The following is a 17,406-nucleotide window of genomic DNA, read 5'->3' as shown; positions in this document are numbered from 1 at the left end:
CTGAGTGATGACAGTGATCAGAATAACAAGGGCAGTAAGGATTCAAGGAAACACACACACACACACACACACACACACATATATACAGATGAACATGGGGGGTTAAGTTTGGCCTTTAATGTGACGACCAAATGTCAAAGGCCATTTAAAACCCCAAACCAACAACCAGAGATTTGATTCTGATTGTGAATCCATGCCTATTTCCATTTTGATTCAGTTTGATTCTGATTCATTTGGGCATTTAGGTCACAGTTTTTGTCCATTTTGCTTACATGTGAAAGAAACAGTTCAGTTGCTATTTAAAAAATATAATCAGCACAACCTAAATCGCTCTGTTCAGATGTCCACTTTTGTACTTTATTCTTTTTTCGCAACAATGTGTAAAATTATGAATCAGTTCAATTTATAATTTCACTTATGAACTCCCGTTAAAGAGTGCAGGCTGTTTGTGAGTCACTTGCTGGTTGTGGTGTTTTTGATTCACTAGAAAGTACTTGTTCATAAGCGTTGTTGGTGAATTCGACTACCTTTGTTACTTTGAATGCTTTTGATTCTTAACTGGAAATTAAGAGTCATGCATCTGATTACCACTGCACCCTTTAACGTAAAGATTTGTAAGCCATTACTTAATGAGACACGGCTTTCCTTCTTTTCACATATAATTCAGAATGAAAAAAAGTAGTCTTATTTTACTGATGGGCTGTAGATTCAGCAGAAGGTGCATCGGTGTTGAAAAGGAGCGCAGAAAACACTGACAGAGTAATCTTGGGACTTTAAGAATGTTTATCAGTGTCGCTCAAATGAAGATAGTGACTAATCAGAAAATCGAAACTTTTGCCCAGCTCTAGCACATTCTGTGAAACAGAAGGAAAAGGTTTGGGTTTAACGAGTCTTGTTTGTGGAGAGTGAGTAAGTGAATGTGACGGGTCGCCTCACCAATTAAGGTCAAGAATCAGAACAGCAACGTTTATGTGTTTGGGGCAAATTGTTTTTAAAGAGATAAAACTGAAATAATACAACGTGGCCAAAACCAAGTTGTGAGGACATTTGAGGTCGGGATATTGAGGTCTTTGTTGGTTGTGGAACAATAATGAAGATAGTTTACAATAGGATTCCATTTGTTAATGTTAGATAACTACATTAAATCCTAATGCATTTATTAACCTAAGTTAAGGTTTATTTCGATTGCAACTAATGCAGTATTTAAATAAGAAGTTATATCTGTTAAAGGAATAGAACTGAGCTAACATGAACTAACAATACGTTTTATTTGTATTCATTTTCTGATTTGCGTGTTTTCTGCAGAAGATTTTTCAGTTCATTTTTTTGCAAATACGTGAGGGTGAGGAAAAAAAAAACTTTTCGTATAAACTACCTCTTTTTGTGTTTCTTCAAATGTACTAATATTGACAGATTTGTGCGAGGGCTAAGTTTAAGGTTGCAGTTAAACAAATGTGATCACTTCTGTTTAAATCCTTTGAGATATAGTGAAACCGATTCGTGTGTTTATGTGTGTGGACGGATGGATTGGAAAGATACTCCCCAAAGGTCAGACAGAAAAAAGACCACACTAATTGGATTCCAACTAGTTAACATTTGTTTGATTCATTTAACCTCATATAAACACACACACACATAGCCTCCACTTTCTCTCTCTCTATGCAGTAACAGACAAAGCCATCATTGTGCCTCTTTCTGCTGAGGAACCACTTGTGGATGGATGTGTTTCCCGAGAATGTGGTGGGGGCGCTTATCCAGCGCTCACCATGCCATTGACCCTTGACATCGCCTCACTAGGCCGAATGCAGAAACACGACGACATGGTCGCAATTTAGTGTGCGAGATCACGCAAACATGACCCGTTAATAGCAATAATGAACAGAGAGCACACACATACGCACACAGCTGCCACAACGGCTTGTGTGTGTGTGTGTGTGTGTGAACGCACAGTGGAAAACAAATGATCCCTCTGATATTTATTCACACATGTGAAACACACAAGCTCATGTTGTAAATCTCTTTAGATCATCTACATAGATCATTTATTCATCAACCACACACTCGCATGACAAACACACTTTTCGGGTAAACAGACTTTAGGCAGAGAGGATGTTTACTGTGTGTGGAGGGAGCTTAAAGAGTCTGGGTGGGATTGGGGTTGACCAGCTGTCCACGGGAGAGACAGACAGATACAGAGAGAAAGGAATTGAAAAGTTCTGGTTCAGATCCTGATTCTACTTTTGAATAGTCAATGTGAAATCAAAGCTGACTCTGTTAACTTTCTTAATGGGCGTTACTGGCCACGTTATTCCGAAAGAAGGAAATGTTTGTCTTCGCAATCTTTCATCAAAATGTGTTGACTTTCTCTGCTTCTGAAATGATGCGCCTTTTCAGTCGATGTCACCAAGTGCTTTCGTTTTCATATGTTTTCGTTTGTTTCAAAAATATTACTTTTCATTTTTAACAATCCATTAAATGGCGGTCAGTTTCAAGTAAGTGCTGTCTAATAATCTATCTAATAATCCTGCGAATCCCACAAAAATATTAAGAAACACAACTGTTCTCAGCATTGAAAATATGCTCACTGTTCATTTGGCTCTTTCCTCCTTGATCCTTCCAGATCTTCATCCACTCATCTGTCCCTTAGATAAATCATTACATCTTAGTTTAGTTATTTTCTTTTAAGCTAGTGTATCTTACCAGCACAAAGTAGTTTCTTCCCCTTATCTGACCTCTTCTGTCGTCTTTCCTTCTTCCTACCCCGTCTTGGCCTCCCATTTTTCTTTTTGGCAGATTTCTCATTCTGCCGTTCTTGATGCCAAAGCCATAATTCACCGAGCGCACTGGCTGGCGTGCCAAGATTTTAATAATCGTTAAAAATGCAAAGCCACACTGGCATTTTTGAGTGTGTGTGTGTGTTCAACTCGCCTCACAGTGCATATGAGCATTACAGCAAACACGAAACCTCACTGATAGTAGGTTCAGAGTTCTCTAGTAGCGTTACACTGAGAGTGAATGAAGCGCAACAATTAGAACAATCTTTGGTGCATTTCCCAAAAGCATAGCTAGCAACTTTGTTGGTTGCAATACAATTTCCCATTGCCAACGAACTAAGATGCTAACAGGTTAGCAACTATGCTTTTGGGAAACGCAGCCCTGGTTATTATCATCAGATCTGATCACATATACCCTGCAAATACATCAAGTTTTTTTTTTTGCAATGTCTGATCCAGTTTTATCTGTATTTAGCTGAGAACCAGCCACCGTTTACTTTTAGATGATGTTTAGATGTGGGTTGAGCTGTAATTGGGTATAACAAAAACAAAAATCTGCATTTTTGAAAGATTCAGTGTCTCAAGAACCTTACAAGCTTTGGCAAATTTAGCAACTAGTTCTTTCTAAGATGTGCTCATTATGTTTCATTCATGTAACATTTTTTTTTCTTCTGCAGAATAAAGTCATACAAGGGACAGAATGATCACATATTTTCTGGTTGAACTATTCATACTGCTTTTTGAGTATCAGCAGCATTAAGTCATCCATTTTGCATTTTCCTTTTTTTTTTTTTTTTTTTTTTGTTGGCCACAAACCGACCACTTAGACAGGAAGAGACTTGTAAGTTTCGGAGATTGTAAACATGATGTTCCTGTGAGACAGATAAAACCTGAGTACCCTGACTTCCTAAAAACGCAGCTTTGCCAGTTTGAGAAAGCTCTTGGCACTTTTTGCGCAATATGCATCTGTCTGTGAATCCGGTCGTACCATCTGAGACTGGGACTATTCCTGTAATAATCAACGAATCTATGAAGCATGAAGCCGAATGCTGAAAATAGAATAGGACAGAACCCTACCGTCACCACAGCCAGGGCAGATTAAACCAGACATCGTTTAAAAACAAGACATTACCACGGTACGTTCTGTCCTATGGTTTAATATGCTCTTCTACTGACTAATGAGTGCTAATATTCCCTCCATATATTTACAGCTGTGCGAATGAGTTTATTAATATGGAGTAGAAGATGCATGTCTCAGCTGGGTTTGTGCCACCGCACCTTCTGCTCAGTGCATGAAGCCTGTTCCTCCCCTCTGAAACCAGAATTGTAATGCATGCAATTAAGGAGTCTAATTAGGGTAATTAATTCTGTGGGAGAGAGGAACCCAACACTTCTCCATTCACGGTTATAGATCTGACTTAATCCCTGTGCCCTACACTCCAAACACAAAGCTGTCTCAGATAATGGGGGCCAGGGACTGTGTGTGTGTGTGTGTGTGTGTGTGCGTGCGTGCGTGGATCCAATGTCTTCTCTCAAGCTAACAGACTGCTCTCAAACTCAAAGGCTCTGGAAACTCCTCAGGCATGGAAAATGAAGGAAATGGGGAAAGGTATGATATAGAACATTGCGAACGACTCTTTTTGATGATTCATTTGAATCGATTCACAAAGCAACTGTCATGTTTTGAGGATCCAATACCAAACTTGTATTTTTCAAATGAACTGTCTAAATGAATGATTCCTTCGAATAAATTGGATGGAGTGTTACATTTATGTCTTTTTTGTTTTCCACCGTGTGAGGAATTGTAGCTTTTGTGCATCTGTGTATGTCTGTCCCCAGTGAAAAATGAACAAATCTTTTTAAGTGTCTAAATGAACTGAATCATTCCAATTAATTAGACATCCCATATAACTTGGTTTTTCAAAAGGAAAAATGCATTTCAGATTCAGTCACAGACAGAAGACAAGGCATTGTGTTTGTGTAAGAAACTCTAAACTATATTAATCTCTGTCTTTCTCATGTTATATATTTTTCTCTCTTGCACACACACACACACACTTATTAAGATCCAAACCTTTAAATATACTTACACATCCTGTCATTTTAGCAAAGCCAGCCACAATGTGGCTTTGGATAAGCTTGAATAACTCATTTAGTTCATTTACATAAACACAGACCAACCCTGCTTTTCTCTTTCTGTCGTTCTTTCTCTCGCACACTCAAACACATCCAAGAGATCTTCCTCGCTGCCTTCCAAACCCTCATTCTTCTATTCCTGCTCCAGTCTGTGAATCCACAGAGGACAAACAGACAACAGAAAGTATGTCACATTCGGCAAATCAAACCGCACAAGCAAGCTTTAATCAAACATATTTCCTGTCACAGTATAAACACACACACACACACGCACACACATTTGCACACAAATCTTAGTTATCCCTTTCATTCTCTTCCCCACAATCCATCATCTCTATTCCGACTGATTCTTTCTGTCCATCTCCCTCTTTTTCATTCGCTCTCGTTCTCTCTCCCTCCCTCGAGCCCTATGCAGGCACAGATGTCAGGATACATTATTTCACCCGGCTACCTCCCATGTTTCTCCCATTTCTCCTCTCCTCTCTTTTCCTCTCTATCCTGCGCTCTCCTGGTGATGGTGATGGTTGGGGTTTTGTGTGTTTCGGATATACAGATGATAAAAGAAGAGCTAAAAACTCGACAGGATCTCTTACAGAAGGCGAACATTTTGTCCCTAGTTGGTCTCTCAGTCTGTCTGTCTCTCTCTCTTCACACACACACACACACACACGGCCAGTGAATTATGGTTGGCTCTAGAATATGTCCAGCCCTAAAGTACTCCAGATGTTGGACTGTGTGTGTGTGTGTGTGTGTGTGTGTGTGTGCGGTTCTGGCTGTTCTGTCAAACAGAAGGGCCAAAGTGAATTCAGGTTTTTCTTTGTTTTGTTTTTTACCCTGTGTGTGTGTTTAAAAACGTTATTTCATGTTTGGCTTCTAGGCACACACTTCTATTCTTGCTGCTTTTCTCGTTTGGCAGTGTTCTGCTTGCTTTCATTAGAACCTGTAATTAAAACGACAGTGAAATGTGATTACAGTCTTTAAGATGTTGGACTGTTCTGCACACACTGACATGGGCTTGGGCGGCACGACACTGTGCACACTGTGCAATGGTAGAAACGGATTGGTGAGGTTGAATACTGTTTTTGTATACATATGTGAATATGTACGTTCAAAGTTTAAGGTCAGTAAGAAATTAACACTTCTATTCAACAAGGACACATTCATTTGGATAAAAAGTGACAGTAAAGACATAACGGTACAATAAATTCTGTTTCAAACAGGGCTCTCAACCGGTTCAAGGAACAAAAACGAGAACCGGAAATGAACAAAATTTTACGTTAAAAATAACTTTATGAAGCGGTATTTATTCTTCTCTAACCGGTTTTGGAATGATAGTAATACAGAGGAACGCAGGAACAGAAACATTAAAATAGCCCTGGTTTCAAATAAACACTGTTCTTTTGAACTTCCATCAAGGAATCCTGAAAAAAAAAAAACATTTTTTTATCATGGTTTCCACAAAAATATTATACAGCACAACTGTTCTGAACATTGGTAATATAAGGACAGTTTCGGAAGGATCCTGTGACACTGAAGACTGGACGGCTGCTGAAAATTCAGCTTTGTGTCACAAGAATAAATGAACTTTTAAAAACATTAAAATGTTTATATGTATGCCTTTTTATTTTATTGTTAATCTTTGGTTTGAAACTTTTTTTAATCATCATTAATGTAATGTTTTTGCACTATTATAAATGATCTTATTCACTTGCGTCCATTAAGTTCTTATAAATAAATAATCTGAAGTGTCTTATCTTATTAAATATTTTTGTGTGGAATATTCAGCAAGTAGTTTGCCATATATACCATTACAGTTATATGAAAGGATTCCCGATCCACCCACCTCTTCACTGAAACACTTTAGCTGTCCCCCGTGTGCCCGTGTGTTTGCCGTTTGGCTTTGATATGACCCAGAAATGAATGGTCCAGCCACACTCTCCGCTCTGTTACTCCTCTCCTGTTTTTTCAGTCTCATACTTCCCAGCATCTTTCTTAATATAGCAACCCCCTCCTTCCCTCTTTCTCCATCTCTTTATCTCTCTTTCTTTCTGCCTCTCGCTTTCTTTCTCTGAATGCCATCTCCTTCCTCCCTTCAGACCATTGACCCACTTCTCTCTTTTCTTGCTCCTTCTCTCGCGCCACACTTTTGTCCTTCACCTCAACAACTTCTTCATCTCCACTCTTGAAGTGAAAGTTGTCCGGAGGGCAAACAAATGTTGCGTCAGCAGCGTGTTTCATGTGGCAAGGCTAATATAACAAGTTGTAAAGTATACATAGATTACATGCGTGCATAGGCAGACAAGCCTGTGGATAGATTGGTGATATTACAGATATCTAGGTGCACATGAACAAATGTTAAGTGTCAAATGCATTGATCTCCCCCAGTCCTTTCTCAATCTTTCTTTCTCTTGTCTTTCTTTAATTAAAATTCACTGGATGTTTAGGCTCATGCAGACATGACTCATGCGGTTTGAAACTGAACCCACACAGTGGAAGCAGATATATTCAGATTCCTGTTGCATAGATCCACACGCACGCTCTCCGCTGAGGTCTGCACTTGAGCGCTGTTGCTCACAGACATGACCCAGTTAGGTTGGATGTCCTTCCTCCTTTCTGACCCACATCCTCACTGTCAGCCCGCCACTCTTCTGAGATTACGAAAGATCCGTGCCTGAACGCCGATGACGTTCTTTCCGTAACCCCACAGAACCTAGGAGTCCTGCGGAGATGTCCCATCATGCCTTGCTCCACTCTTGTGTTCTGGGATGAAGTGTTGCTTTCTAAAATGCTGCTGCCGTCTGGAGAGGCCTGTTGGTAGCACTTACTGTAGCCAATGCATATTTATATAATTCATTATGACATTCTTTATTCATTAAAGAATGCATTATCTAATATGCAAATGATCTATGTGCAAATAATGCACATTGTAATACAGTACTATGTTTATTAATTTTTTAAACTACGGTTATTTACAATTGTTATATTTTGCGTAGTTACAATACATTACCATATTACAGTATATTATATATATATAATGTGTGTGTATATGTATGTGGGTCAAAGACATTAAGATGTCCACATCAAAAGAAATGTACAAAAGTGATTTTCATAAAAAGCACATTAAATGTAAGTAAAATGTCTACTTTTAAGGTTTCAAATAAGTTTTTGGAGAATAAAATGTCAAAATTTGGTTGAAATAATGTTACATTGTCATTCAGTGTAACACAATATTTATGCAAAAATTCAAACAACATGCTTATCCTGACGCGTAGATATTAAAATATCTAAAAGAATAATGGAGCATGCTAAATTTTATTGTGTTTTAAATTAGTAAAAAAATCTTACTGGCAAATGGGCAAAACCTGGGATAGTGGCAAATGTTAAAAATGTAAAATTACAACTCATTAGTATTTGGGGTGAAAGTAATTAGTCTTTTATTATGTCATAAATAGATTTTTGTTGTAAATATGCCTGACAAGATTGTTACACCGAATGATATTTTACTGGGTGTCTTCGGTAAATCAGGGGAAAATGTATGATATTTGTTTTTTGCTCAGAAAAACAAAAACAAAATTGCAATTAAATAAAACAGAAAACTTTTTGCATTTTTGGAGGGGAACAGTTTTAAGCAGTATTACACTTTTTTTTTTATGCTTAAACACTTTTTCGTCTTTGACCCATGTATATATATATACATAGATACAATTATTTTATATTATAATTATATGTATATTTAGGTTTGTTTTCTATTATTTTAAAAAATAGCAAGGGAACTGGACGATGGCTCAATGTGTGTGCCTTTGCATCATGGCTCTTTTGCACCAAGCATGTTCCATCAGCTTATTTAATCATTTTTGTTTTTGTTTGTTTTATGTAATGTATTTAGAGGCTTTATAAGCCTTGATGGTATTGATATTCATACAGTAGATCCCACAGCTGATTTACAGTCCAACAGGATTAGAGCTGTCTGATCTCATTACATGAGCCACCAAATGCTTTATTTGTTTACAAGCTTATTTATAGACTCATTTCAACCTTATCTGGAGGAAAGGACGAGGGATTCTTCAGATCTGTCTCTGTCTCTCTTTCTCTATGACCTCTGCCCTCATAAGCAGCTTTTTTCTCTCGGACACTTGCTCCGCTGGAGTTTGTATTTGTGTTGTGTGTTTACTCATACAGGCTGATGGGCTGGCAGCTGGAAGTGGAATGGTTAAGAGGTCAGACTGGTTAAACTCTCTCTAGTGGTTCACGAGTCTGCCTGGCAGGCCTCCAGCACCAACCTTTTCTTAGTACTCGAACCACTGGAGCCTTTAACCTCATGCTCGCTCTGACACACTACTACAGCATCCATTTACAGCATGGAAATGTATGCGCTGGCAGTGCTTGTGGTGTCATGCTTGCTTTGGATTCAGCTTTGTGACTGAAAGAGTGTGTTTTGGTGTGTGTATAAGAGGAAGTATATGTGCTCCTTGCGTGTCTTCGGTCGGGTCCTCCTGAAGACGCTGGCAGCAATGTGCCGCCCGAGAGAGCAATGACCATAATCTGTCTGGATGGGTAGAAACGTGAATAGCTGGTCACAACTGAAAATGTCATTGTGCATATAGAAAAGATCATGCAGGGGTGTAGCTAATAGAGCATCACAGTCCCGCCCACAGCCCGAGAGAGCTCTGGTGGCAGAAGTAAATTTCCCATTCATTTCTCCCATTGACTTTCGGAAAAATCCGTATCTAAAGAGTTTTATAGCATGTGTGAGGATAACCAGCTATGGCTGAACTCATAAGCATATAACATCATTCCGAGTGAAAAAATGTATCTCAAAACAAGGTTAGTGCCCCATGAACCTTTGGTGTTTATATGAGCATATACTATCGCTTAGTACAGCCGTAGCTGGTTTTAAGTCTACCATGTATGCTCTATAGGGTCAAATGTGAGTGGGAACAACCCTAGGGGTCCAGAGGTGCAGAGGGGCCCTCAAGAATGTATTTATGTGAGAATATAAGAAATATTGCAGATTTGATACAAATTAGCCTTAACTGACAGCATTTGTGGCATAATGTGTCATAACTGTTAAAAATGAATTTAAATTGTATTAACAATTTTCCATGAATTTTCCACTTCATTGGCATGACAATGGAAAGCAACAAACTCTAAAATAAAGAAATAAAAACTTTATAATTTCTGTTATAAAGTTATGACAGAAGACTGAAAGCAGGTGTTTTTTGTTGTTTTTTTTTTTTTTTAGAACTACAGAATCATAAAATGATGCGCTACCATTCAAAGGTTTAGGGTTGGTTAGATTAATTTTAGTCTAATTTTGGCTGCATTTATTTAATTAAAAGTGCAATTTAAAACAGGAAGATTGTGGAACTGAACAAATAAAAAAATGATATTCTGTTTTCTTATTTTACTCCAGTATTTAATTGTTACTTGATCTTTTTAGAAATGTTTCTAATGTGCTGATGTGGTGCTTAAGAAACATTTACAATTGTTGGATTGATATGGAAACAGTTGTGCTACTTAATGTTTTTCCGGAAACTGATACATTTCTACAGGATTCTTTGATGAATATATAGTAGAAAAAAAGCAATAGAAGCCTTTACTGTTGCATTTGATACATTTAATGTGTCCTTGTTTAATAAAAGTATTGATTTCTTTCTTTCCAAAAAAATCTTACTGCCCCGAACTTATAAACGGTAGTGTGCAATGCTTTTAAAACACCCTGAATTCAGAAATAAACAATTGGCAAGTCAATTATTTCATTGTCATAATTATTCTACAAATGCTTTCGATTGTACAGAGCCAGCAATATTCAATATTAAGTCGTGGTCTCACGAAAGAAGGACTGAGAAATGCTCAGTTTTGTATTACTTCAGTATAAGTGGGTATCAGAAAATGTATTGTCCTAACATTTTGTTTAAAAAGGAGGCCCAGCTCAATATACAGTCAGGAGGCCCAGAATTCCTAGCTGTGTGTGTGTGGGGAGTAGATTATATATACACTCTCGTATGTCATTTATGTTTTAAACATGTTTGCTTTTGACAACTGTATTCTAGTGTTACTGTGTGCATGTGATCATCTGGGACATTATGAGCTGCAATTATGCACCATTGCCAAGATTGTCAGTGTGATATACTCGTGCCTACCTCGAGAGGCTCCTTAATCTGTCCCGCTCACAGATACACACACGAGCTGATGTTAGCCTGTGCTGCTTTATCATAGACTCGCACTGGGCCATTCATGATGACAGCGCGGTCTTGTCAGACACGTCAGGGTGAAAGTCATTTACAGCGCACGTCGTCTCCGTCCTCCTGTGCCTCTTCTGAGGATGTCATAAACCGACCAATCAGAGCGCAGAACGCTCCGCTCAGAAACATTAAGAGAAGTGCCATGAAAATCTGCATCCATTTTGACATCAGCAGGCATTTTGTCTTATAAATTGCTGTTGTTTTGGTAGATAACGCCATAAATTGTGCCTTGCAAGAATATTGCGGCATTTTTCCTGCTTTTAAAGTTAATGGAAAACATTATGATTTTGCCCCAGCTGTGACTCTTACTCGGCAACTCTTTTTGGTGAGTTCTCCTGTCCTTTTTTTTTTTTTTTAGCTGTCAGTACGCTCTTAATTGCTTAAGAAGGCTTCATTAATGGCTTAAATCAACCATATGAATGTGTTGCTTCTGATTTATTGAGTCTTATTTAGTTTCAGGAAATATGAAGTGTGAGCCAGAGGTGGAAATAGTTGGCTGAGGACAGCAGTGCAAATCTCTCCTGATTCAGTTCTGTACTAAAAAAAACACACACACACATATTTCACACTCTCACGCTAACTTCATGTTTTGCAGCTCAATACTGCATGTGTTTTGAGCCATTTTTAATGGAATATTGTGAGTTATTTACAGCTCGTAGTCTGAGAAGAGCATCTGTGGAATGTTGCCGATTATATAGAACATTCATTTCGACCTGTTCCTCAGTTTGTAACAAAGAGAAAACGTGCTTTTAGTGTGTATACATATGCAGTTTGAATGAAAGCGTAGCAGGAAAATGCGCCAGAGGGGTTGAAAACAGAAATGTGAGGCTGATATTTTATTAAAAGGATCATTTTCGTCAAAAATAAAAATGGAGAATGAATTACTGTCACGCATGTTGTTCTAAATGCTGTGGTTTTCTTTCTTCTGTAGACAAGGAAAGCAGATGCTAATGCTGTTCTTTTCCATTTGTGAAAGCGAATGGGGATTGTCTAGCAAGTAAAAGAAGTGAAAGAAAAGTAGTCTTCAGAAGCCTTGTGTGAAGAAAAGATCCTAATTTAAGTGTTTGCTAAAAAGCCTACCCTCTGCCACTAATCTCACATTATTGTGATTTGAACATTTTCATATTCAAAATCATTATAATCAATCTCTGATTTGATTGCAAGACTCAATGATGTGCCATAGTTGACTATATGTGAGATTTGAAGTGTTTAGCATTATTATATATGCACTGATTTATACACTAATTTATGCACTTATTTATACATTAATATTTCAAATGAGCTTTTATTTCTAAAAATGTCAATTTGATTTTGTGACTTTTTATCAGATTTTTTAAAATTCTGTATAGTTTTTGTATTTTTGTATAAATTGTATTATTTTTTTATTTTTTTTCAGATTTAGTTTTAGTAAGTTAAGACATCAGTTTAAAAATGTTTTTGTTGTTGTTAGTTTCCAAGGCAACATTTTGAATTAAAAGTGATTAAATTATTTTTAACACTGGATTTCCTGTAACTAACAGGTAACTGTCACTCATTGATGTAGATATTTATGCATTTATGTAATACATATGGGTGATTAAATGATGACCATATTTTCATACACATGCGTATATGCTTTCGCAGTTAAATCGACAGGTTACAAATATCCCACAATATTCCTTTAACAGACAGAATTTGAATATTTATGATGCCTTGATTATCTGCCATTAAAATACATCTAACATATATGCTACTGTACATAAGTACATCAGATTTGCACACACACAGTCTCTCACTGTCTGTAACTCTCATAAACACACTCGCACACAAATGTGCTTCCACAGTAATAGCCGTGGGATAACACCCACACATAACACACACGTCTGACTGACTAGCGCTTTATCACCATCATTAGTGTGACGAGAGGCATCCCAGAACCCCTTTACATAAATACATGCGTGGGAGATGCACGCTCAATCACACTCACACACACAGCCTCCTCGGCTTCATTTATTTGTTGTTTTGTTCACTAAATCGCACTTCTGGCCTTTAAACTTCATTCTTTGTATCAGTTCTTCTGTCTTGAATCTTTGTGACACGCAGCGGTTTTTATTCTTATCCTGGAGAGAAATGCACACACTGAGGTGAATAAAACACACGTAGCGATTAGGAACGAATGACTGCAATGTTTCTTCATGACTTCTGCACTTCGTTTCTTTCTGTTCCTGCTATATATGACTTGGAGAATGGTGTTTCTTTTCCACTCCGTCCTCCGCTTCTCCTCATCCCGCCATCACTGCTGATCATTGTCTCAATTACTCATCCTGTCCTTCCTTTATTCTTTCTCTCTCTCTCCTTCTCTAAGTCTTTGTGTTTCCATCAGTCTCTCATCCCATTTTTACCTCTTTATCTCTCTGTGCCGGTTTGTTTCTCTCTCTGCCTCCCATTTATCTCTGAAGGAGAGCTGAAGCTACAGCTTTGCTACTTACAATAAACAGTTGTTCTTGCTTGTCTTTTGACTCTCCCATTTTTATTTTTTTTCTGCCACAAGACCTTTCAGTACTTCAGCTTATAGGGAAGAGCCACATTCATAGTCCCTCTCGTCTTTTCTGTCGTCTGCTCACACATTTGGTCTTTACATCACCTCCTATCGTCTCTCTTCTCAATCACATCAGCAACAGCTTGTCAGAGACCATTAGTGTCTCCCTCCCTCCGTCTCTCTCTTTTCTTTCCATCTCACGTAATGTCTCAGAATATCCATGTTTTAGGGTTACAGTTAACCTTGACCTTCCGGCTCTATCCGTCTATCTGTCTCTCTGTCTGTCTGTCTGTCTGTCTTCTGTCTGTCTGTCTGTCTGTCTTTCTATCTTCTGTCTGTCTATCTTCTGCCTATCTGTCTGTCTGTCTGTCTGTCTGTCTGTCTCTCTGTCTCTGTCTGTCTGTCTATCTTCTGTCTGTCTGTCTGTCTCTCTGTCTGTCTTTTGACTGTCTCTCTGTTTGTCTCTCTGTCTGTCTGTCTGTCTGTCTCTCTGTCTGTCTATCTTCTGTCTGTCTGTCTGTCTCTCTGTCTGTCTGTCTGTCTGTCTGTCTGTCTCTCTGTCTGTCTATCTTCTGTCTGTCTGTCTGTCTCTCTGTCTGTCTGTCTGTCTCTCTGTCTGTCTTTTGACTGTCTCTCTGTTTGTCTCTCTGTCTGTCTGTCTCTCTGTCTGTCTTCTGTCTGTCTCTGTGTCTGTCTGTCTGTCTGTTTCTCTGTCTGTCTCTCTGTCTGTCTTTTGTCTGTCTGTCTTCTGTCTGTCTCTCTGTCTTCTGTCTGTCTGTCTCTCTGTCTGTCTTCTGTCTGTCTGTCTGTCTGTCTCTCTGTCTTCTGTCTGTCTGTCTCTCTGTCTGTCTGTCTGTCTGTCTCTCTGTCTGTCTGTCTCTCTGTCTTCTGTCTGTCTCTCTGTCTGTCTGTCTGTCTCTATGTCTCTCTGTCTGTCTGATCTATCTATCTATCAATAATCCATCCGTCTTTTTATGCCTCTGTCCTGAGAGCGTGAGTGAGGGAGAGATGAAGGTGTGAAGGCCTCTTTTTTCACACCTTCCATGGGTCATTGGTGTTATGTTATTCTGCTGCCCAGGGGTGTTTTGTTTCTGAAATGGATAAAAACGTTTAAAATGTCCACCTGAGACTGAGAGAGCGTGATTTATTTAAAATAAATGAAGCAATCAGAATCAGGAGGCACAATATATTTCACCAGCGTGGGACGGAGGTGTGTCTGTCCTCCATTATTCTCTCTCTCACGCCATCCCTCGGTAAATAAGATCTGGCACTCTCACTTACATCGGATCATTATTTCTCTCTCTCTCTCTCATTTAAGACGGCCAGGCCTTATTACCAAGGACAAGCTGTCCTGTCCTGTCTTCGGCCCGTGCGTCTGGCCCACATGTAACAAGCCGTCGTCCGCTCTTAGCTCACCTCGACCCACATGCATCTCACATGACGTCCACCTGTAGCCCACTTCATATCAGGAGCAGCCATCACTGGCCCACTTACTATAGGTCCATGAAGCTCACCAATATCATTTCTCAAGAACCTGTCAGCATTATGGAGGAGTCCTGGATTAAGCGAGTTTGTGTGTGTATGAGTGATAGATGCAGTTTGACGCATTTTAGGATGTTAAATGACCTCCTCAGGGACCGGAAATTAGGCCTCATTAGAGCTGCACCATGATGCAGAGTGACATTTGTGTGTGTAAATCTACATTCGATCAAATATCTGTGCAGAATGACTGTGTGTCAGAGGGAACTAATATTGCTACAGTATCAGATCTGTGTCTTTGAGTCTGTTTGTGACACCATATCACACATTATTGTGTAGCATGCAGAATTTATGCTGTTCACATTGAGGTCATTTTCAGTAAAATACTCCCTAGTTGACAATTTCCCAGAAAATTGTCTGTATTGTGTGTAGTATACAAGCAGACTCACAACCATGTGAGATACTGTATCCCACACTGTGGTGATCGTAACTCAATCTTTTATATTGATACTGTAACAAATCACTATTGTTAACATCTGTCTCGACTCATGCTTTTGATAAGGCTGCCAGAAGTACAGTATATGAAAACAAAGCTTAATGTTTCATGCAGTGTTGCTTTTCAAGTATGTTTATGTTTTTCATATGTGGAAACAAGTCATAAAAGACAAATTAGCCCGATTAAGAACAAGAATTGATTGCGGTTGATTGTCTGCTGTGTGTGATACCTGTATACTAATGTCATAAATCTTTCTTTCTTTCACAGCTACATCAGATGGGACGCGTCAGGGGCTGGAGAGCATGAGAGGCGGAGTTTGCGCTACACAGGGCATGAAGGTGGTGCTGAAAGTGGGACAGAGTGAGTAACACACACACACACACACACACGCACACGCACTCTTGGGAGCATATCGGCAGACAAGGCCAGAGGGTTGGTCACCTGAAACAGTTACGGATGGATGCTGGATTTGCTGAAACTTAGGCTCAGTATAGCATTTCTCTCAGTGGCACACATGACCACGCTCGTGACCAATAGCTTTTGTTTGCACGCAAACACAAACTCTGTTGGCCTCTTGTTAGTTTTCATTATTAAACTCAGGAAAACAGCAGTAAGTGAATCCCAACAGACTGTGGACACAAGTCCCTGAGCCGTAACAGTACACCACAAACACTCGTGTCTGTTGTGTGTTTAGAGTTATTTATCAGTCATGCCTATCACACTACACTGTTGAATAAGAGAGGATTACCACGGCTCAAAGACTATGAAACGCTTTGTTTTTATTTTACTCTTTTTTCGGCTTCCCATCTTTGGCTATGATTTAGATTTATTTTATTTTTTTTCAGAACATTTATTGACTTTACTTAAAAATCCCTTTTGCTCTCTCTTTGTCCCTCTCGCTCTCTCACTGTAGTTGTTATCTGCTTCGTGGCTGAAAGGTCACGTCTGTTTTGTTTGTCATCTAAATAAAAGCCGTTTCGGTTGGAGATATCTGATGAGATGTGCCTGCACATAAACACACAGACTGTCATGGCATTTTGACAAGTGTGACAGCTCGCCATAGACTCAGAGATGACTGTGTGTGTGTGTGTGTGTGTGTGTGTGTGTGTGTTTGTGTGTGTGTGTGTACGAGAAATGTCTGTCTGCTGTCTAAAGTGTTTGTAACCTCACCAGTAGCCCCTCAACAACAACATATATATATATATATATATATACACACACACACACACTACCAGTCAAAATTTTGGAGTGATTAAGACATTGTTTTTGAAATAAGTCTCGTCTTCGTTCTCATCAAGCAGCAAGTTTGATAATACAGCAAAAACTGAAATATTTTTTGTTCTAAAATGAAATTTATTTGTGTGTAAATGCAAGAAGTTGCATTTAAATCCCAGTATCATGCTTATAAGGTTGTGATGCGGTAGCATATTTGTTTTTGTTACTGTATGTTGTAAGTTTCTCAATCATGTGTCCATAGGTCCATATGGTCTGCCGGCCAAATCTCCCAAACCTGACCCTGCGGACCGTATCAACAGCCTGAATCCAGGTAAACACAGCTGCCTTTGGTATCAGGAGGACATGGCTCATCCCAAACAGACACAACATTAATAAAAGAACAGAACTAACTAAAGAAACAAGGGAAGGAAGCGACAGATGGATAGAGAGAAACAGGCGTCTTGGCGCTCGGGTTCTTTTTGATATATTCCACCCTTCTGTTTGTTCTCTCCTCCTCACGTTCCCTCATTTTTTCCCCTCTAA

The 17,406-nt window shown here is 38.9% G+C and overlaps 1 protein-coding gene across 1 annotated transcript in view; it reads left to right on the top strand.

Moving 5' to 3' along the window:
* LOC127962500 (ephrin-B3-like) overlaps nucleotides 1-17,406 on the top strand; it is a 72,423-nt gene that overhangs the window by 46,945 nt on the left and 8,072 nt on the right. The window contains exons 3-4 of the mRNA XM_052562087.1: nucleotides 15,916-16,008; nucleotides 17,126-17,194. Coding sequence (XP_052418047.1) covers nucleotides 15,916-16,008; nucleotides 17,126-17,194 — 162 coding nt within the window. The remainder of the gene's footprint in view (nucleotides 1-15,915; nucleotides 16,009-17,125; nucleotides 17,195-17,406) is intronic.

Source organism: Carassius gibelio, chromosome B7 (assembly GCF_023724105.1).
Source record: "Carassius gibelio isolate Cgi1373 ecotype wild population from Czech Republic chromosome B7, carGib1.2-hapl.c, whole genome shotgun sequence".
NCBI classification, from domain to species: domain Eukaryota; kingdom Metazoa; phylum Chordata; class Actinopteri; order Cypriniformes; family Cyprinidae; genus Carassius; species Carassius gibelio.
The sequence above is the reverse complement of the archived record's forward strand: the minus strand, read 5'-3'. Positions and strand labels throughout refer to the sequence as shown.